The sequence below is a fragment of the Bacillus rossius genome, chromosome 14 (genome assembly GCF_032445375.1).
Source record: "Bacillus rossius redtenbacheri isolate Brsri chromosome 14, Brsri_v3, whole genome shotgun sequence".
Lineage (NCBI taxonomy): Eukaryota > Metazoa > Arthropoda > Insecta > Phasmatodea > Bacillidae > Bacillus > Bacillus rossius.
The window spans coordinates 41,129,871-41,153,900 of NC_086341.1; the positions used below are offsets into that span (position 1 = coordinate 41,129,871).

The 24,030-nt window shown below is 38.9% G+C and overlaps 1 protein-coding gene across 1 annotated transcript in view; it reads left to right on the forward strand.

Moving 5' to 3' along the window:
- The window catches only part of LOC134538783 (neuroligin-4, X-linked-like), a 216,248-nt gene that overhangs the window by 175,650 nt on the left and 16,568 nt on the right, over nt 1–24,030 (forward strand). Inside the window, exon 4 of the mRNA XM_063380274.1 lies at nt 22,287–22,987. Within this exon, the coding sequence (XP_063236344.1) occupies nt 22,287–22,987 (701 nt within the window). The remainder of the gene's footprint in view (nt 1–22,286; nt 22,988–24,030) is intronic.

Here is a 24,030-nt window from a genome sequence, read left to right on the forward strand (position 1 = left end):
TAAATTTTTTTCTCTGTGGTGTCTACAGGCTAGCTTATATGGGCTATAACCTTCCCTTCCCCTAATTAATATTTTTTTCTGCAGTGTATTTGAGTATATCGTTTAACATGGCCTTCGAAAAACACCCGGCAAATACAGAATAAGTTGAATGTTTACGTCTACTTACCTTTATTAACCATCATTGCTATTAAATATATGTTTATTAGTTTCATATTGTTTACCTTATCTTACTGACACAAACCAAATGTCACATCACCATATTGACTTATGACATTAATTTTTTTATTATTATCATTGATCTCAATACACATGTCATGTACATAATCTACTTCCAATTCAAGTTTCTACGAGCAGTCAAGTCACGCATTCCATGGAAACAAGACAAATTAAGAAGGCGCTGTCTCATCGACAATGCAAGCATAACAAAACCCCAGGATCTCTACAACTGCGACTTGTCGAATTACCCTTCCATGACTAACTATTCGCAATGACTCCTGACACGGGAGAGGCAGGCAAAAATCCACAGCCCACGAGCAAATTTTTGGCATAAGCACATCGGCCGAGTCAAAAATCTATGAGACGAATTGAAAACGCGGCCGCAATTGAAGTTAAGCCTAATACAGGGTAATTGTAAAGTCCGTGAAACATTTCAAAAAATCGGTACAGTGAAATGGCTAAGAATTATGTAACAAATTATATACCACGTGAAGGAAATACTCTTAAAGTTTTTTTTTTTCCACTTGTTATAAATTTTCTATGTGTCTACCTTGCGTCACACGACACACATCTAATCGATAGTCCAATTCTGCCCATACCCGACCCAGAATTTTAGGAGTGATGGTAAGAGCAGCTGCTACGATGCGGTGTCTCAATTCGTCAAGGATCTGTAGTAGAGGTGGAACATAAACACTATCCTTGATGTATCCCCACAAGAAACAATCTCAAGGTGTCAAGTCCGGTGATCGTGGTGGCCACGGGAGTAGCATTTTGTCAGCGGCCACCCCATGGCCCATCTAGCGATGTGGCAACGTCTCATTCAGATAATCTCGTACCTCATTGTGGTACTGAGGTGGAGCACCATCTTGTTGGAAGATGAAGTCCCTGCTATAAGCTTCAAGTTTTGGCATAAGCCACAATTGCAGCATGTCGAGGTAAGTGATACCAGTGACAGTTCTCTCAGAGAAGAAGAAGGGGCCATAAACTGTCTTGTTTGACATGGCACAGAACACGTTAACTTTTGGAGAATCTCGGACGTGTTCGAGAGTTGCATGTGGATACTCTGTCCCCCATATGCGTGTGTTGTGTCGGTTGACTCTTCCTGAGAGATGAAAAGTGACTTTGTCACTGAAGATTAATTTGCTTTTAAAGTCATTGTCTTCAAGATGGTTCTGCATGGCAATGCAGAGCTGCAGTCGTGGCAATTTTTCATCGTGGCTGATGGCTTGCAGAAGCTGCAATTTGTACGGCTTCACTCTTAATCGCTTACGAAGAATTTTCCACGCTGTTGGCTGAGGGATGTTCAATCCTGCACTAGCCCGATAAGTTGACTTATTGGGACTCCGCACCATCACGTCCCGTACACAATCCACTGTCTGTTGCGACCCGACCGTTTTGCGTCGCACAAACAGCCGTCTTCCTCAAATTTCTTGTACCACTTCATCATGCTATTGTAAACTGGTGGTGTTTTGTTAAACTTGCCACGGAAAGCTCTTTGAACACTCACTACCGATTCGCTACGGGCGTATTCAAGCACACAAAAGGCTTTCTCAGCCTGGTAAGCAGCCATTTTCAGCAACTGCATGCACTAGCACCCCTGTCGGTTGTTTTTTAAAATAGCTTTTTGGCGCTACATTCAAAAAAACTTTGAGAGTTGTTCTTTCAGGCGGTATATAATTTGTTACATTATTCTTTTCCATTTAGCTGTACCGATTTTATGAAATGTTTCACGGACTTTATAATTACCATATATATATATATACCAGAGGGGTTTCAAATTATATTACAGAAACTACACAAACTATTTTCGACTTAACATCATACGCCAACCATGTGGCCTCGCACGCAGAAATCCAGTCCGTCGTATCAGCTGTCGTAATCTGTCCGAAGTCGTAACGAAGAAATCCGATCTCATTGCTAGCGTTTTAAGACCCCTGCCTACCCGGGCACACATACGGTGCTCAGAGCTTCAGGAAAAATAACGCGATTTCGAAACTACTCAAGATATCCTAGTGGGCCGAAAAGTACTTTTTGAATATGGGTTCAGTTTTTAAACTGTATTGTTAGAAGAGTTAAAGTGGCTAAAAACGCACGTTTTCAGAGTAATTTTTAGGCGTAAAACAACCGGTACAGATTCTTGAAAGCACTTAAGGGACTTGCATTACACATGTATCGTCATTTCTCCGCCGTGTAATGTTACGGTCACCGCTCATACGCACGACGAGAAGACTGCGCGCCAGTCCAGAGGAGACACCGCGCTAGAAGCACCAGCGAGCGTCGCGCTTATCATCCCGCCTCACTGACACACATACACGCCTGACGAGGCGGGGGCCTTAAGTTAGAAGTTTCCTTCGGCAGTGCGCATGCGTCTAGTCGAGATGTCTAGTCCACCTAGGATGGGGAGGGAAAATGGGAAATGGAAGGGTGGAAAGGAGGAAAAGAAAAGGGGATCCGTGTCCGATGTGCTATCTGAAGAACCATGCGCGCCGTTTCAAACCTCGCGTGCTGTAGTTCCTACATGACGGTTCAAAATGACGGGAACTTCTAGAAACTAAGACGGTAGGAGTGACGTCGTAATTTAAACTGGTGTAATCCGAGATGGCTGCTGGGGGCCAAGAAAATCCAATATTGCAACCGAGGTCCAGGTCATAGTGTACTCGGCTGGTAAATGGAAAAATTTAAGTCACTTTGGGGACATTTTGATCTTTAATTGGCAAAAAAAATATTTCAGCAATTTGGATTTCGAATTTTTAAATTTTTAATGAATTTTTTTAATTTTTTAATGATTTTTCGGTGAAACTTATTTTTCCAAAAATTTTAAATTTGGGTCATTTTGAGTCAATTTTGGCAAATTTTTAGTATTTTTTTTTAACTTTTGGCTAATCTTGTAGTTTAAGGTCAATGGTGAAGGTCATTCAAGATAGCCTTAACGTCACAATCCAAGATGGCGACCTACACCACGACCATGAATCAGGCGCCGGACATCAAACAGTTAAAATCAAAAATAGGTTTTTTGGGAGGAAAAATTTAAAAAAAAAGTGCTCAGTCCAGGCCTACAAATTCAATTTTGAACTTTTTGTTGTAAAAAACTTAAATTCGTTTTTAAAAAGTAATTAACATTAGATATTTAGTGACAGTGATTGTAGGTATATTCAATAAAATTTACAATGACTTACTTTAAATTATTAGTTTTTACAGCAGTTTTCTTTTAATTTAGCTTAATTAAATTTAAAAAAAAAATTGTTCTCCTGATTCATAATGGAACTGTTCATTCTATAACATATTTAAATAACTTGTGAAGAGAAATTCTGTTTTTGCTCTGAGCTTTCAGAAACTCATTGGTATGCCGTTCGTGTGTTTACTTTCTTGTTCGCTTGGAAATAACACTCTAATGAAGGCACGTGAGAATGAAACTAACCTGGTCTGACTCGCCTCTCGAGCAATTACATTCACCTTGAAAACACTTCACTCAGAGTGAAATTCCTTCGCGCTGTATTTGTACCTGTGCTATTACACAGAAATTTCAGTCTCGCAGAAGCATAAATGAATATTTAAACGGAATTACTTGAGTGGTAACTTTAACAAACTTTACATTATACATTTTCTCACTTCTTAATAAATGAAAATCTTAGGAAGGATATAAACACATGCAATTTTTTTTTATAAAATACTATGTTTTCTTTGTATTCAAAACATTGTAACTCGTTTGTTAAGCTATATTTCTATAAGTGTTATATCATATAAAAGTTAAGTGCTAAAGAAAGAAAAACACCCTGACCATGGAAATATCCTAACAATAATGTCATGGAAATTTTGTTTAAGATATTTAGTGTTTCCCACTAATTTATTGGACATTATTTTGAAACATGTATGTCAAATATCACAAAAACTTTAAATAAATGTAATTGTTAAAAAAACATGTTAATTATTTAACAGCTTGTTATAACAACTTATATGAGTATTATATCTAAATACAAATTTCCAACACAGCATAAGTATAGTATTTAAATTTTATAAAGATATGCGTTCACTTTAATCTCCAAATAAAGCTGTTAGTCTAATAAACATAACTTGTCACACGACGCAGCAGAAAATTTCCGCTGTTATAAAATATCGTTAACAAAATAGTTCAAACCAAACAAAATATTACCAGATGATGCTCTTGAGATAAATACATCCGGAAAATGTATTTCCAAAATTCCCATTTCAAATTAGAATGAACCTAATACAATGTAACATATATTTTAATAAATTTTTATTTCCTTTTTAAAGTTGTGTCTAAAAAGTTTTTTTCTCTCCCATGCATAATTGGCAACAGAGCACACCAAAACAAGAACAGCACTAATGATAGAAATCATGTATTGGAAAGTGAAGGTAGAAACCAATTTAAATGCACACTGCAATCTAAGAATCCTATGTATATTTACGCTCATCACTGACTCACTGAATCTGTAACGCCACAGATATATGTATACCTAGGAGACAAGCGTATCATGAAGCACAAATATAAGGCTACTCCATAGAGATGTGTATAAAATCGAAAATGGAAGCGAAACAATATAGCAACCCCGGTGATAGTAACACTGAAATACAGCTACATAAGTGTAACACGCCTAATTTTTTAAATTAAAGTAGCGCTTTACAATAACTATCCTTTTAATTACTAAAAAGGCTTTATATCTCAGTAAATTTAGCTCTAAACAAAAATCTATGAACATTTTTTTTTTTTATCATTTTTGTAAATATAACTTTACGTCACTGAAAATCTTTTGATGATATTTTTAATTTGGTACTTATGCCCTTTCGAAAATCTTTGTTTTTTTTAATATGCTTATATTTTGAAGTTTATAATTTTACTTTTAAAAAAACCGTTGGTATTTTTGTCTTTTGTGTGTATAATATGTGTTTGTGCACCCGAAAGTAATATTGGTAGGTTTGCTTTTTTTTTAGTAGTTACGCATTTATTTAAAAAATATTTGTATTATATTGTTCGTTTGTGGTCACTTCAGTTCTTGTGAGTGTGTGGTTCATGGCTGTTCGCGGCCGCGCCGAGGCCATCCCGGCGCGCGACATAAATCTGGCGGGTAGTTCCAGGTGACACGGCGCGCAGATTTATGCGGCGCCGTTTCTAATCCGCGGCGGTGATTGTCGTCCCTGACGGCCGAGTGCGCCGTCGCCCCAGACGCAGGGCCGCGGTCGAGCCCCGACAAATTAATTTTTCCTCCCTCCCTCCCTCCCTCCCACGATGGGGCGAGCTAACACCCTGGCCGTCACCCGACCCCGCGGGGCCGCGCCGAGTTTCCCTGGTAACGCGGTTAGCGAGCAATCAATTACCAGCGCCGCTCGCGGCCGTTCCTCTAACTAGAGTCGGCGCTCCGGCGCTAGTTCGCGCTCCGGCCGCCAGGGGAGCGGCGCTGGCAGGCCTCGCTTCCTTGGAGCGAAGCGCGCATTTACGTCAGAGATTACCAGAGGAAACAGAACAAGCACTAGCCATTAGACGCGAAGCCTTTTTTTTTTCTCCCCCATTTTGTTTTTGATTTTCACACACCAATATGGCGGACGTTTGTTTATATTTTGTATCAGCTGTAGAAGCCCGCTTTTATTAAAGACTTTAGTTACGTTGTTCTGAAACAAAAAATAAATGGTTGTCTGTAAAGTCGGTTTACGGACGATAGTTTAATGTGAGAACGTCAAAACAAAACATTGATGAAATGATTGATCCAGAAGAAAATGAAATATCATATTTGGCCTGAGACTGAGCCGTAATAGGTTTTTGCAACCAAAACATTTAGGCATTAAAAATATTATATTCTTTGAGGAAGAATTTTTTTAAAAATATTTCTATCTTTTGTATGATAAAATCTACCTCTGCATACATTTATGAATAAAATTGAATCATTTTTATTGAGTTATCACTATTTTGTATGGATACAAAGAAGGAGTGAAATGAAATCTACAATTTAATTAATAAATTTACTTTTATTTTCATTCATTAATTCAAATATATTTATTACTTTTGAAGTGTCATGCGCGCCGTATTTATTTTTACAAGTACAAAAAAAATTCAGCCGCCAAGATTTGATCCGTCAAGCGATGCTAACCTCATGGCCACGAGGCCATATTGGAAACAATTGTTTCAGATGTTATAAATTAATAATATTCCACGCACGATATTTGTTTGAATTTATTTTAACTAGCATATTCTCTGTTTGACTCGAAATATTTACACGCTCGTGTGCTCATAACTATAATACGGTGTGTGATTTAGTTGATCAAATAATAACTCATGACAAATAATTACCAATGTCAAACTAAAGCGTGAAAAGTATCATACCAGCAATAAATATTTAGTTACACAGCTAAAACAATACTCATACAAAACTGTTTAAATATACTGATTTACACTAGTAATTGAAATAATACGTACTTGTAAGAACGCCATTTCCTTGCGAGTATACTACCGTGGTGCGGTGCACAACAATAACCTCAAACCCCGCTATGTTGACGTCTGCCCCAAGCCGTGTGTGGCGACATGCGCAGGCGTGATCCAACCGACGCGACCCGCCTATCCCTGCAGCATGGCAGGGTGAAACCTGAGCAGTACATCGCCACGTGCCGGCCGAGTTCTCTGTACCGTCCGCAACATACCAGAGAGATGCCACGCATGCGTGGACGGGTACACGTCGTTTGTCCTAAAATCGTTTGTCCTAAAGCGTTTATCCTAATTTAGTTTGTCCTAAAAATTAGGACAAACGACTTTAGGACAAACGACGTTAGGACAAACGACTTTAGGACAAACGACTTTAGGACAAACGAATTTTAGGACAAACGACGGAACAGCTTCAAAATATTTTTACTCTGAGTTTTAGGACAAATGACTTTAGGACAAACGACATTAGGACAAACGACTTTAGGACAAACGACTTTAGGACAAACGACTTTTAGGACAAACGACGGTTCCAGTATCGATAAATCCTTACTCTGAGTTTTAGGACAAACGACTTTAGGACAAACGACATTAGGACAAACGACTTTAGGACAAACGACATTAGGATAAACGACTTTAGGACAAACGACATTAGGACAAACGACTTTAGGACAAACGACATTAGGACAAACAACTTTAGGACAAACGACTTTAGGACAAACGACTTTTAGGACAAATGATTTTAGGACAAACGACATTATGAAAAACCAAGTTAGGACAAATGACTTTAGGACAAAAAACTTTGAGTCAAACTATTTTATTTAAAAACCACAGAGCATGTGAGAACTTACAGTAAAAGAAAACGTTTGAAAAAATAATGTTATATACTGGGGAAATACTTTACATTCTATGTAAAAAAAATTCAGCGTTTACGATCGTTACAATTTTTAGACATCTTGGAATAAACGACTACGGTTTCAACGACCTAAATCTGTTTTTTTTTTTGCCATCTTGGATCCGCCATATTTAAATAGAGCGCCCCACTCATTATGATGAAATTTTCGTCATGACCGCCATATTGAATTTTTCTGTTCCACTGGGGGCCGCCATCTTGGATGCCGTCGACTTTGTTTCTGTTCTTTGTTCCTAGATAGCGCCAGCAACGCTCTTGATTTTTTTTGTTCTTCTGGAGGCCGCCATCTTGGATACCGTTGACTTTGTTTCTGCTGTTTGTTCCTAGAGAGCGCCAACCTAGCTCTTTATTTTATTTTTTTGTGTTCTTCTGGAGGTCACCATCTTGGATACCAAGGACTTTATTTCTGCTTTTTATTCATAGAGAGCGCCAGCGTCGCTCTGATTCATCACAAAGGTCGATGTTCCATTACCTACCATAGCTATTATGGTCCTTATCGACATATTAAATTTTAATTTTTTAACAAAATACATTTGAAGCGCTGTGATTCGAACCATTGCAGCTCTGATCTCTAGGTAGAAAAACATACGCCTTTAACCGCACGGCCATCGAGACATTTACAAAACTGAGAATAAAATAAGGTATATATAAAAATAACATGCATATTCTGACTTGTAACTTTTTTGATTTGAAGTAATAATAGCACCACCTGTTCGAGACAGAACCACCATCATGTATTAAGACGTAACTGTAACAATTATCGTTACGGTCACAATCTTGAATATCCGTAATTGTTTTGTTAGAAAATCGGGAAAAAATTTAAAAATCATTAAAAAATTAATCAATCGAATTAAATAATAAAAATCTTAAAAAACACAGTTGCACTTTTCGTTACGGTCGCCATCTTGAAAATACATAATTTTAATGCTATAGATTCGAGAAAAAAAAATACTTATTAGAATACTGACTAATTAGTTATATTCCTATCCTTGATTCGAAACTATTAGAGCAAAAAAAAAACCAGATCCTTCCTCCACAGAAACCACCCACAGATTGATCTCCGCCACCAATAGCAAGGTATATATATATTGTCAGCTAGTATGACGACATGTCCGCCATCTTGTCTTCATCCGCTGGAGAAAACTATCGTGTTTTCGTCTGATAGAGTGTGCTGATACCATGTTAGTATAATATCCTGTTCACCATAACTTTGTCCTCAACTGTTGGCATTGAACATTGACCATGACCTTGAAATTTGACCTTAACCTTGAACTTTGACTTTGACCTTGAAATTTGACCTTGACCATGAAATTTGACCTTGACCTTGAAATTTGACCTTGACCTTGAAATTTGACCTTGACCTTGAAATTTACCTTGAACCTTGAAATTTGATTTTACCTTAACGACCATCATGGATCCGCCATTTTGCGTTCAATACATGTTACCAGGAGCTACCACCTGCTAGAGGTCATTGCCACCATTTTGTTTTCGTCTGCTGGAGGACACAATCTTGTGCGTGTACTCGTCTTATAGAGTACATTACCATCATACTTGTCTAAGTTTTACCCGCTAGAGTGCAGTAATCATTTATTATTACTGAAGTGCCTGCCATCTTGAAATTTGGGCGCCATCTTGGAATCGTGTAATTATTTAGCTAGAAATTCTGGATAAAATTACAAAATTCATCAAAAAATTCACTCATTAAAGTAATGATTGATTATATCAATTCCTGTTCTTAGGTCGATCCTTGGATGATGCAAAAAAATAATTTTATGGAAAAAATAATTATTATAATAAATTATTATCAAAGTCCTAAAATAGACTTAAAATCATCTATTACTATCATCCTTTAAACCATTACGACCGCCATTTTAGATATTTGTATTTATTGACTTATTAGTTCGGGAAAAATTCCAAAATTCACCGAAAAAATCACACATTATTTTACATATTGAATCGAAACTTTCTTTGATCTATGAACGAAGCTGAAAATAAATTTAATTTAAATACCAGAAAATTGTCAGGTTCGAGAAATAAAACACCGCAAGTTCTTTTACAAACATAATATTAATTACATAATTTCTATCCTACTAAAGGATTACTTGCGAAAGCCAGCAATCTTATAAACATTTAGCCCTGCATAAACGTGAAAAGACTAATTCTTAGCTCCAACAGCTCCAACTCCTCCAAATGCTCTAACAGCTCCAACTGCTCCAACAGCTCCAAAGGCTCCAAATGCTCCAACAGCTCCAAATGTTACAAAGGCTCCAAATGCACCAAATGCTCCAAATGCTCCAACACCTCCAAATGCTCCAACAGCTCAAAATGCTCCATATGCTCCAAATGCTCCAACAGCTCCAAATGCTCCAAATGCTCCAACAGCTGCATCATCTCCAAATGCTCCAAAGGCTCCAAATTCTCCAACAGCTCCAAATGCTTCAAATGCTCCAACAGCTCCAATTACACCAACAGCTCCAAATGCTCCAAATGCTCCAACTGATTTCAATTGCTTTTTTTTATCGAACTTGACATGATTACATGCATGACTTTATTAGTATACATTTTGGATGTCAGTGGTGACTTTTTTACACCGTTTAGTTATAAATTTATTTAGAAATGGCTTTCGAGAAATGATAAAGTACATTTTTAAAAAATCTTAATTTTTCTTCAAGTTTATACACATGCAATTAATGGAAACCATTATTTTATGTAGCTAGCTTCCCTCAGTTCTTTAAGTATGAGGGATATTTCTTTGATGCTCGAATAGTTTCCTGCACAAAGCGAACCATGTAGAAGCCTTAGCCTGTCAACCAATATGTTAGGATCTTCCCATGAGGTATAATCAATCTCTCTGCTACGTTCATCTTACTTGTATGTTTATAATAAATATGATTATCCCTGGTGTCTTCTGTTTCAACACCAACCACAAGGTCACTTTCGTCATCGAACCAGTGATTATCACAAGCTTGATTAGGATAGTTTATTTTGTGCCGGAAATTAGGCATTTCGTCACCTTTTTTTATTTTTCTATAATTTTAAACTTTTTTTTGAAAATCTTATTTTTTTTTAAATTATCTGGTTGTTAAGGGGGTGATTTACTTTTTGTTAGGCTGGTGTACGCCACGTGTTTAAACTTGGTGCCAGTGGACCGAAGACCCTTTTCCCAGGGGGGCTATCTGATATTTTGCTGTCAAATGTGGACGTGGGCAGCCCAGTTGAAATTTCTCTCGCCTGCAGTCACGTCCCGAGTTTGTAATTTTATTTCTCTTCATGACAAAAATTGCATAGAGTGGCTTCTGGGCTGCAAGCTGCTTCTTCTTAGAGGCCTGCTGAGAATAGCAAGTCTCGTCACGAATGGGTCTCCAGTGGACTTGTGTTCCCACCTTAGTGGCTATTTCTGTCCCCCCTTCCTCTCACTCCACCTCACATTTGTTCTGAGAAATTAAGTCGGGAGCAGTGACCTGACGTGAACTTAACCAAGACGATGGGCTAATTCAAGGACTTTCTCCCTGGTCTTACAGAGACGTCCACGACATCTAGCGGCAGAAAAAGTAACCGCGGGCCTGGTCGCCAGCATGTAGAGCAAACCCTCGTGACACCTGGTGGCAAGTCAACTCACCGCCTCAATTAGTTCCCCTTTACACCGCTAGAAAGCAGCGCCGCGGCGCCATAAGGCACAATGTTTCTTCTCGCGGCCACTAGAAGTCGATTGTTTGTTGCCTTCTGTACTTGCCGGTAAAGAGTGCGCATGTCTGTGTTCTTGTCACGACCGCCTCGGACTCCTTCGCATGTTTTCGGCCATGAGCCGAACCTTCCCCCTCTTTTTTCCAAGGCCGACCACCCGATTTCATTAGTAGCTATGACCGTCATTGCCAGGACTCAGTACTCTGACCTCGGCTGCTGACCACATCTTCTCAGCGTCCTCTGCGCTAAGAGGCTTTTCGCGGGAACGGCGATTTTCGGTTGCATAAAAGATGTAGTCAGTTGCTTAAGGGATGTGATCCCATTTGTACAGTAGCCAGGCAGATGTAGTTTTTAGAAAAAGTCATGTGTATTAAAAATTTTTATTTTTTTTATTCTTTAAAAATTAGTTTTCCTAACGCGCATCCGCGATTTCTCGGTGCACGTCATCCTGATGTCGGCGCGAGACACCTCGGAGGCCCTGTTTCCACACCCTGTTTGGTGAGTAATCCGTTTTTTCCCCCTCCCCATATTCCCATTTCTTGGCCTTTCGCGCCGAATGTGTATGACTGTCTGGAAGCAGGTCTAATTCGTTTTGAATATGACTTGTGTTTCAGACAGGGTCCAAGTTTCTGGGGAGAGAAATTGCTCCCCGCATGATATTCGGGACCTCCAGCTGATTTCCCCCTTTAGAAGAGTTTTTCTCTCGGTCCGACGTCATCCTGGGAAGACCCGGGTGATATGAGCTATATATATTTTTCGCTTGCATGGAAGGAACTAAATTCATTAAAAAGATACCAGCGAGCAGTGCTTTAAGAACGTAATCCTTAAGAACATGTAAAATCAAGGAAACTAATATATATGTAATCGTTGGGAGAATCAAATTATGGTGCTATACTTGAAATTTTGTTAATGTAATAATTTGTTTGTTAAGGTGTAATATGTAAAGTTTTAAATAATGTAGGGGCTCCCCCTTAACTTTGTTAATTACTAAGATCTTTATTATCATGTCGAAATAATGCCTAAACAAAACCTCTTAATGATAAACCAGGAAAACCTATAGACCAAATTATTTATATAGTGTATTTATTTATCATATACCTTCTTCTACATAACGATCCACGAACTCCCAAGTTACTAGAGTGCAGGGAGTGTAAATTTTGTCTTGTTCACCACCTCGTGTCCCCTCTGGTAAATAACTTTAATTTTCTTAATATTTTCCCTAGCAGTTTCCAAGGTGTTTTGAATTAATTTAAAATAATATATTTTTGGGCACGAGGGGCGTTACAATTTTATTACGTCATTTCCATCGTTTTGATCTCAAGCCACCATCACAGTCTTCGCTCTTGACCGCTTTAGGTGCTTCAGCACAGTACTCATTCATTTCAGCATTACAAGCTTGATCAGGATAATTTATTTTATTACGACGTTTCCATCGTTTTTGTCTCAGGCCACCATCACAGTCTTCGATCTTGACCGCTTTAGGTGCTTCAACACAGTACTCAATCATGTCAGCCTAAGATTTGTCAGCACAATCATCGAACATGCCAGCCTCAGATGTCACCACAATCTTCAATCATGTCAGCTTCAGATGTTTCATCACAGTCTACGGTCTTGTCAGCTGTGGTTCTCCATCTTTCACATTTTTATGGAGACGACTATATATTGATGTAAATATATTTTCTTTTCTAATGAGGTTTCTACTTTCTTCGTTTTTTTTTTAAATTATTGTCTTGATCTATATCAGTGTTTTTAGCATTAGCTTTTTTACATTCTTCATAATCATTATTGTCGTCTAATATTCTGCCTTCGTTCCTCTTCCACGATGTTGAAGCACAGTCTTCGTTATCTTTATTAATATTAGTTATACAGTTCTTGCAATGTCTATCTAAGTAATATCTTCAACCAAAGGATTTATGACACTGACTGCAATTATATGGTTTTTGACAGGACCCAAATTAAACTCCTTCTCTCATGTCGTTTAGCATTCTTTCTCAAGGTAAACACCTTGCTGAAGTATCTACAGTTATGTCGTTTTGATACAGCTACAGGCAACGAACCAGGGTACATGTTAGATTCTGCGACTAATGGCAGATGCAAACTAAGAGTTTTAAATTAAAACCATTACTTAAATAGAATTTTTTAAATATTTCGTCAGCGAGAGTTAAATTATCTCATGCAAAAGTACTGGTTGTAAGTAGTTATGCTTTTCAACAACAGAAGATGCCACGTGTTGCTGCAGGTAAATAATATTTATTTCTTTTATGCGGGGTGCGGATGTTCACTAACGATCGCAAAAGAAGGATGGCTTTGCTAGACTCAAAGGAGAAGGAAGTTTGTTCATCCAGTTAGTGTTTCACAGATTTCTCAGGGCATATTATTATTTGACTGAATAATGATTTTTTTTATAATTCCACCTGATAAAAATATTGCAAGTGGTGATTTAGTAGCAGAAATTCACTAATTAAATTTAACCTTGAATATAATGACATGTCTCATTAAGAGTAAAACTCCTTCATGGAGAGATAGGTTTCTCATAAATAACCAGAATCCCTTTGAGAAACCACAGGAATGATCGCAAGCACACGGAAAAAACCATCACAATATTGACAAGAATAATTAGGAGCACACGGAGAACACCATCAAAATATTGACAACGATAATCGGGAGCACACAGAGAAAACCACCACACATTTTCTTTCATAAATTACAAAAAAAAATTAATAAAATTAAACAAAAATTACAAAACATACAAAAACTGATTCTGGCTTGGACTAGAACTCTATCTTTGCTCAATAATGAGAATTTCATAAGCTAGCAGAATCAGTTTTTTTATATTTTGTAATTTTTGTTTAATTTTTTTTAATTTATCAAAGAAAATGTGTGGTGGTTTTCTCCGTGTGCTCCCGATTATCCATGTCAATATTATGATGGTTTTCTCCATGTGCTCCTAATTATTCTTGTCAATATTTTGATGGTTTTTTTCCGTGTGCTTGCGATCATTCCTATGGTTTCTCCAAGTGCTTCTGGTTATTTCTGAGAAACCTATCTCTCCATGAAGGAGTTTTACTTTTAATGAGACATGTCATTATATTCAAGGTTAAATTTAATTCGTGAATTTCTGCTACTAAATCACCACTTGCAATATTTTTATCAGGTGGAATTATAAAAAAAATCATTATTCAGTCAAATAATAATATGCCCTGAGAAATCTGAGAAACACTAACTGGATGAACAAACTTCCTTCTCCTTGGAGTCTAGCAAAGCCATCCTTCTTTTGCGATCGTTAATGAACATCCGCATCCCGCATAAAAGAAATAAGTATTATTTACCTGCAGCAACACGTGGCATCATCTGTTGTTGAAAAGCATAACTACTTACAACCAGTACTTTTGCATGAGATAATTTAACTCTCGCTGACGAAATATTTAAAAAATTCTATTTAAGTAATGGTTTTAATTTAAAACTTTTAGTTTGCATCTGCCATTAGTCGCAGAATCTAACATGTACCCTGGTTCGTTGCCTGTAGCTGTATCAAAACGACATAACTGTGATACTTCAGCAAGGTGTTTACCTTGAGAAAGAATGCTAAACGACATGAGAGAAGGAGTTTAATTTGGGTCCTGTCAAAAACCATTTAATTGCAGTCAGTGTCATAAATCCTTTGGTTGAAGATATTACTTAGATAGACATTGCAAGAACTGTATAACTAATATTAATACAGATAACGAAGACTGTGCTTCAACATCGTGGAACAGGAACGAAGGCAGAATATTAGACGACAATAATGATTATGAAGAATGTAAAAAAGCTAATGCTAAAAACACTGATATAGATCAAGACAATAATTTCAAAAAAAAAAACAAAGAAAGTAGAAACCTCATTAGAAAAGAAAATATATTTACATCAATATCTAGTCATCTCCATGAAAATGTGAAAGATGGAGAACCACCTGAAGCTGACAAGACCGAAGACTGTGATAAAACATCTGAAGCTGACATTATTGAAGATTGTGGTGACACATCTGAGGCTGACATGATCGATGACTGTGCTTACAAATCTAAGGCTGAAATGAATGAGTACTGTGCTGAAGCACATAAATCATGCAAGAGCGAAGACTGTGATGGTGGCTTGAGACCAAAACGATGGAAACGACGTAATAAAATTAATTTCCTGATCAAGCTTGTGATGCTGACATAATTGAGTACTGTGCTGAAGCACCTAAAGCGGTCAAGAGCGAAGACAGTGATGGTGGCTTGAGATCAAAACGATGGAAATGACGTAATAAAATTGTAACTCCCCTCGTGCCCAAAAATATATTATTTTAAATTAGCTCAAAACACCTTGGAAACTGCTGGGCAAAATATTAAGAAAATTAAAGTTAATTACCAGAGGAGACACACGAGGCGGTGAACAAGACAAAATTTACACTCCCTGCACTCTAGTTACTTGGGAGTTCGTGGATCGTTATGTAGAAGAAGGTATATGATAAATAAATACACTATATAAATAATTTGGTCTATAGGTTTACCTGGTTTATCATTAAGAGGTTTTGTTTAGGCATTATTTCGACATGACAATAAAGATCTTAGTAATTAACAAAGTTAAGGGGGAGCCCCTACATTATTTAAAACAATACATATTACACCTTAACAAACAAATTATTACATTAACAAAATTTCAAGTATAGCACCATAATTTGATTCTCCCAACGATTACATATATATTAGTTTCCTTGATTTTACATGTTCTTAAGGATTACGTTCTAAAAGCACTGCTCGCTGGTATCTTTTTAATGAATTTAGTTCCTTCCATGCAAGCGAAAAATATATATAGCTCATACCACCCGGGTCTTCCCAGGATGACGTCGGACCAAAAGAAAAACTCTTCTAAAGGGGGAAATCAGCCGGAGGTCCCAAAGATCATGCGGGGAGCATTTTCTCTTTCCAGAAACTTGGACCCTGTCTGAAACACAAGTCAAATTCAAATAAATTAGACCTGCTTCCAGACAGTCATACACATTCGGCGCGAAAGGCCAAGAAATGGGAATATGGGGAGGGGGAAAAAACGGATTACTCACCAAACAGGGTGTGGAAACAGGGCCTCCGAGGTGTCTCGCGCCGACATCAGGATGACGCGCACCGAGAAATCGCGGATGTGCGTTAGGAAAACAAATGTTTAAAGAATAAAAAAAATAAAAATTTTAACTACACACGACTTTTTCTAAAAACTACATCTGCCTGGCTACTGTACAAATGGTATCACATCGCTTAAGCAACTGACTACATCTTTTATGCAACCGAAAATCGCCGTTCCCGCGAAAAGCCTCTTAGCGCAGAGGACGCCGAGAACACGTGGTCAGCAGCCGAGGTCAGATTACTGAGTCCTGGCGATGACGGTCAAAGCTACTAATTAAATCGGGTGGTCGGCCCTAGGATAAAAGAAGGGGTAGGGTTGGCTCATGGCCGCAAACATGCGAAGGAGTCCGAGGCGGTCGTGACAAGAACACAGACATGCGCACTCTCTACTAGCAAGTACAGAAGGCAACAAACAATCGACTTCTACTGGCCGCGAGAAGAAACATAGTGCCTTATGGCGTTGCGGTGCTGCTTTCTAGCGGTGTAAAGGGGAACTAATTGAGGCGGTGAGTTGACTTGCCACCAGGTGTCACGAGGGTTTGCTCTACATGCTGGCGACCAGGCCCGCGGTTACTTTTTCTGCCGCTAGATGTCGTGGACGTCTCTGTAAGACCAGGGAGAAAGTCCTTGAATTAGCCCATCGTCTTGGCTAAGTTCACGTCAGGTCACTGCTCCCGACTTAATTTCTCAGAACAAATGTGAGGTGGAGTGAGAGGAAGGGGGGACAGAAATAGCCACTAAGGTGGGAACACAGGTCCACTGGAGACTCATTCGTGACGAGACATGCTATTCTCAGCAGGCCACTAAGAAGTAGCAGCTTGCAGCCCAGAAGCCACTCTATGCAATTTTTGTCATGAAGAGAAATAAAATTACAAACTCGGGACGTGACTGCAGGCGAGAGAAATTTCCACTGGGCTGCCCACGTCCACATTTGACAGCAAAATATCAGATAGGCCCCCTGGGAAAGGGGTCTTCAGTCCACTGGCACAAAGTTTAAACACGTGGCGTACACCGGCCTAACAAAGAGTAAATCACCCCCTTAACAACCAGATAAATTTAAAAAAATAAGATTACCAAAAAAAGTTTAAAATTATAGAAAAATAAAAAAAGGTGACGAAATGCCTAATTTCCGGCACAAAATAAATTATCCTAATCAAGCTTGTGATAATCACTGGTTCGATGACGAAAGTGACCTTGTGGTTGGTGTTGAAACAGAAGACACCAGGGATAATCATTTTTATTATAAACATACAAGTAAGATGAACGTAGCAGAGAGATTGATTATACCTCATGGGAAGATCCTAACATATTGGTTGACAGGCTAAGACTTCTACATGGTTCGCTTTGTGCAGGAAACTATTCGAGCATCAAAGAAATATCCTTCATACTTAAAGAACTGAGGGAAGCTGGCTACATAAAATAATGGTTTCCATTAATTGCATGTGTATAAACTTGAAGAAAAATTAAGATTTTTTAAAAATGTACTTTATCATTTCTCTAAAGCTCATCTAAATAAATTTATAACTAAAAGGTGTAAAAAAGTCACCACTGACATCCAAAATGTATATTAATAAAGTCATGCATGTATTCATGTCAAGTTCGATAAAAAAAAGTAATTGAAATCAGTTGGAGCATTTGGAGCTGTTGGAGCAGTTGGAGCATTTGTAGCATTTGGAGAATTTGGAGCATTTGGAGCTGTTGGAGCATTTGGAGCATTTGGAGCTGTTGGAGCATTTGGAGCATTTGGTGCATTTGGAGCCTTTGTAGCATTTGAAGCTGTTGGAGCATTTGGAGCATTTGGAGCCTCTGGAGCTGTTGGATTTGTTAGAGCATTTGGAGGAGTTGGAGCTGTTGGAGCTAAGAATTAGTCGTTTCATGTCTATGCAGGGCTAAATGTTTATAAGATTGCTGGCTTTCGCAAGTGATCCTTTAGTAAGATAGAAATTATGTAATAAATATTATGTTTGTAAAAGAACTTGCGGTGTTTTATTTCTCGAAGCTGACATTTTTCTGGTATTTAAATTAAATTTATTTTCAGCTTCGTTCATAGATCGAAGAAAGTTTCGATTCAATATGTAAAATAATAATGTGTGATTTTTTCGGTGAATTTTGGAATTTTTCCCGAACTAATAAGTCAATAAAAACAAATATCTAAAATGGCGGTCGTAATGGTTTAAGGTATGATGGTAATAGATGATTTTAAGTCTCTTTTAGGTCTTTGATAATAATTTATTATAATAATTATTTTTTCCATAAAATTATTTTTTTGCATCATCCAAGGATCGACCTAAGAACAGGAATTGATATAATCAATCATTACTTTAATGAGTGAATTTTTTGATGAATTTTGTAATTTTATCCAGAATTTCTAGCTAAATAATTACACGATTCCAAGATGGCGCCCAAATTTCAAGATGGCAGGCACTTCAGTAATAATAAATGATTACTGCACTCTAGCGAGTAAAACTTAGACAAGTATGATGGTAATGTACTCTATAAGACGAGTACACGCACAAGATTGTGTCCTCCAGCAGACGAAAACAAGATGGTGGCAATGACCTCTAGCATATTGTAGCTCCTGGTGGCATGTACTGAACGAGAAATGGCGGATCGATGATGGTCGTCAAGGTAAAATCATATTTCAAGGTCAAAGTAAAATTTCACTGTCAAGGTCAAATTTCAAGGTCAAAGTCAAAGTTCAATGCCAACAGTTGAGGACAAAGTTATGGTGAACAGAATATTATACTAACATGGTATCAGCACACTCTAGCAGACGAAAACAAGATGGTGTTCTCCAGCGGATGAAGACAAGATGGCGGACATGTCGTCCTACCAGATGACGATATATATACCTTGCTATTGGTGGCGGAGATCAGTCTGTAGGTGGCTTCGTGGAGGAAGGATCTGTTTTTTTTGCTCTAATAGTTTCGAATCAAGGACAGGAATATAACTAATTAATCAGTATTCTAATAATTAATTTTTTTTCGAATCTCTAGCATTTAAATTATGTATTTTCAAGATAGTGACCGTAACGAAAAGTGTAACGGTGTTTTTTAAGATTTTTATTATTTAATTTGATTGATTAATTTTTAATGATTTTTAAATTTTTTCCCGATTTTCTAACAAAACAATTACAGATATTCAAGATTGTGACCGTAACGATAATTGTTACAGTTACGTCTTAATACATGATGGTGGTTCTGTCTCGAACAGGTGGTGCTATTATTACTTCAAATCAAAAAAATTACAAGTCCGAATATGCATGTTATTTTTATATATACCTTATTTTATTCTCAGTTTGGTAAATGTCTCGATGGCCTTGCGGTTAAAAGCGTATGTTTCCGATCTAGAGATCAGAGCTGCAATGGTTCGAATCACAGCGCTTCCAATGTATTTTGTTAAAAAATTTAAATTTAATATGTCGATAAGGACCATAATAGCTATGGTAGGTAATGGAACATCGACCTTATGTGATGAATCAGAGCGACGCTGGCGCTCTCTATGAACAAACAGCAGAAATAAAGTCCTTGGTATCCAAGATGGTGACCTCCAGAAGAACAAAAAAAAATAAAATAAAGAGCTAGGCTGGCGCTCTCTAGGAACAAACAGCAGAAACAAAGTCAACGGTATCCAATATGGCGGCCTTCAGAAGAACAAAAAAAATCAAGAGCGTTGCTGGCGCTATCTTGGAACAAAGAACAGAAACAAAGTCGACGGCATCCATGATGGCGGCCCCCAGTGGAACAGAAAAATTCAATATGGCGGTCATGACGAAAATTTCATCATAATGAGTGGGGCGCTCTATTTAAATATGGCGGATCCAAGATGGCAAAAAAAAAAAAAACAGATTTAGGTCGTTGAAACCGTAGTCGTTTATTCCTAGATGTCTAAAAATTGTAACGATCGTAAACGCTGAATTTTTTTTACATAGAATGTAAAGTATTTCCCCAGTATATAACATTATTTTTTCAAACGTTTTCTTTTACTGTAAGTTCTCACATGCTCTGTGGTTTTTAAATAAAATAGTTTGACTCAAAGTTTTTTGTCCTAAAGTCATTTGTCCTAACTTGGTTTTTCATAATGTCGTTTGTCCTAAAATCATTTGTCCTAAAAGTCGTTTGTCCTAAAGTCGTTTGTCCTAAAGTCGTTTGTCCTAATGTCGTTTGTCCTAATGTCGTTTGTCCTAAAGTCGTTTTTCCTAATGTCGTTTGTCCTAAAGTCGTTTGTCCTAATGTCGTTTGTCCTAAAGTCGTTTGTCCTAAAACTCAGAGTAAGGATTTATCGATACTGGAACCGTCGTTTGTCCTAAAAGTCGTTTGTCCTAAAGTCGTTTGTCCTAAAGTCGTTTGTCCTAATGTCGTTTGTCCTAAAGTCATTTGTCCTAAAACTCAGAGTAAAAATATTTTGAAGCTGTTCCGTCGTTTGTCCTAAAATTCGTTTGTCCTAAAGTCGTTTGTCCTAAAGTCGTTTGTCCTAACGTCGTTTGTCCTAAAGTCGTTTGTCCTAATTTTTAGGACAAACGAAATTAGGATAAACGCTTTAGGACAAACGATTTTAGGACAAACGCCGCACCCCCGCGTGGACAATACTGAGATCCCCAACCCCCCCCCCCCCCTGCTTTTATATTCGGACCTTATGCTGCCCCCGTCTGTACATTTCCCAAATCTCTGATTTAAATGGCATCTAAGCGAGTTTCACAAATTATAAAAATTAAAATAAAAACACTAGCGAGTGCATAGCAGGCCAAGCACACGGGCGACAGTGAAGGCGGTTCACGATTGAATAAATTACTGTTGTTTTCGCCAATGAAATTTCTAGATATGTCCGACATATGTTGGTAGTGTTAGTAAGTAACTATATTAACTACCAAATGATTACCTCACGACATCTGACCAGCAATTTGTGAGCACCATTTTTTCAAAAGATAATACTATTAGGGTTATGTAAAAATATTAGTTTACCATTATACCCTCAAGACATTTTTTTTAAATTTTATTTACATTAATTTATATTTTTTATAATTAATAACATTTGTTAATTATTAAAGCGGGAATTACACACGAGCATTCTAATATCTAGACAATTTCTTGCAACAATATGATTGATAAACATAAACAATTCTCTAGTCCCGTCAAAATGGCTTCCTACTCTACTATCATTGGCTGTTTCTCCATGTGATCGTAACAGAAATAAAATACATTATATTCCGTCCAATGCACTCGACCATCCTAGGCGCCAATGAGAATCAGTAGGTTTGACAACATGGCACTAAGATCTCGTGCACACGACCTAGGTACTGTTAAATGTTAATGTTTTTTTATATGCAGATTCACCAGTTTGTATTCGCGTCGACAGAATCAGGGTATCTATACAGATTACTCAGTGAGTGCGGTCTTGAAACTATAAGACCTTTATATTCCGAAACAGCCGCTAGCTGTTATCAGATGAGAAGAGTGGCGTAGCCAGGATTTGTGTATGGGGGGTGTTAAGAAGCATTTCCCCCCCCCCCCCCCTCCCGTATTAGAGCAGGTGGTCCGGGGGCCTCCCCCGGGAAAATTTGGATTTTAAGGTGTAAAATAGTGCTATTTGAGCAGTTCCGGTACTTAAATCTAAATATTGCAATGGTAAAAATTGTATTAATTTTAATATGAAATTTGTTTAAGTGACGAATAAGAAATTAATTAAAGATTTAGTGCTAAAGGGGGGGGGGTTGAACCACAAACCCCCCCCCCACCCTGGTTACGCCCCTGGATGAGAAGAGTTGGTCTGAGTCACGGTGAGTGTTGCTGAGGCTGGTGGGTGTGTGTTCCGAAGCAGCCACAGATGAGAAGAGTTGTTCTCAGGGACAGTGAGTGTTGCTGAGGCTGGCGGGCAGCCACTAGCTGGTCTCAGTGAGGGCGGGTGTGTGCAGAGCTGCTGCACCGCGCCGTGCTGCTGAGCGGCTCAGCGCTGAGTCCCTGGGCGCTGCAGAGGGACCCGCTGGCCGTGAAGAGGCGCGTGGCCGAGCAGACGGGCTGCCACGGAGACCTGCTGGAGGACGACCTGGCGCCCTGCCTGCGCGCCAAGCCCCTCGCCGAGCTGCTCGCAGTAAGGGTGGACCCGCCGCGCTTCCTGCCGGGATTCGCGCCCTTCGTGGACGGCACGGTGCTGCCCGAGGCTGCGGCCCGCCCCCGGCCCGCCGCCCCCGACCCGGGCCTGCCGCCCCCCGGGGCGCCGCCTCCTAGCCCCCTGCCCACCCTCGCGGACTTCCCGCGGCGCGACCTCCTGATGTCGCTGACCTCCGTGGAGGCCTACCTTGACCTCAGCGCCCAGGACCTGGAGTTCGGCCTCAACGACAGCCGCCGGGACCGGGTGCTGCGCACCTTCGTGCGCAACGCCTATCGCTTCCACCTGAACGAGATCTTCTCGACGCTGCGCAACGAGTACACGGACTGGGAGCGGCCCTTGAGGAACCCGCTGGGACTGCGGGACTCCACTCTGGAGGTGCTGGGCGACGGCCACACGGCGGCGCCGCTGGTGCGCGTGGGCTACCTGCACGCGGCGCAGGGCGGCCGCACCTTCTTCCTGCACTTCCAGCGGCTCGCGGCGTCGCCGGAGAGCGACTACCCCCAGGTGCGTACACCCGGCGCTCCAGGTGAACACCGCCACACAGAGAGCCAAGTTTATCATCTCTGAAAGATTTGTGCAATGGGAGTGCATGACTTGATTTAAGTTCTTGTACATACGCCATTGCTAAGCCCTTTTTGACGTGACAACGTCTAATAAATAGATGAACGCCGGCTGCACGCGCGAAAAAAGTGTCCCGTTACGCACATTGTCCCGTTGCTCTGTGTCCCGTTACGCTCATTGTACGCTTGCGCAGCATCTGTCTCTCTTCCACTCGATTGGGACAACCATCGATTTGACTTCTTCGAGGCACATAAATCTTGAAACACTCCCATTCGTTTCCTACTTTTCCTATCATCGTCCTATCCTTAACAGAATAGCACAGATTGGAAGAAGTTAAATAGCAAACATGTATAAAAGTTATAGTTCAAATAATCTCATCGTTAAAGTAATAAACATATTTGAATTAATGAGTGCAAATAAAAGTAAATTTATCAATTAAATTGTAGATTTCATTTCACTCATTCTTTGTATCCATACTAAATAGTGATAATTCAATAAAAATGATTCAATTTTATTCATAAAAGTATGCAATCATTTCATCAATGTTTTGTTATGACGTTGTTACGTTAAACTATCGTCCGTAAACCGACATTACAGACAACCAATTTTTTCTGTAGAAGAAAACTAAAAAATTAAAAAAAAATTAAATAAATAAATAAAAATACCTAAAAGGCAAAAAAAAACAAATTAAGCAAAAAAAAATTGCTGTTGTCGCACCTGTGTTTTCGTACCATGTGCGTCTCTGCCTGAGGACAGGAGCAGATAGCAGTTCCCGAAACGTCGCTTGTTTCTGTTTTGGAAAACTGTTGTGTTTGTTTCATATTTTCGTTTTGTCGTGTTTTTGGCTGGTTTGTAACTATTGTGCTGAATTTTTTTGAATTCAATATTTTTGTGCTGTCATCATTTGTGTGGGGGGGGGGGGGGTTTATATCGTTCTATTCTGTTTTTTAGAAAACTATTGTGTTTGTTTCGTCTTTTCGTTTTGT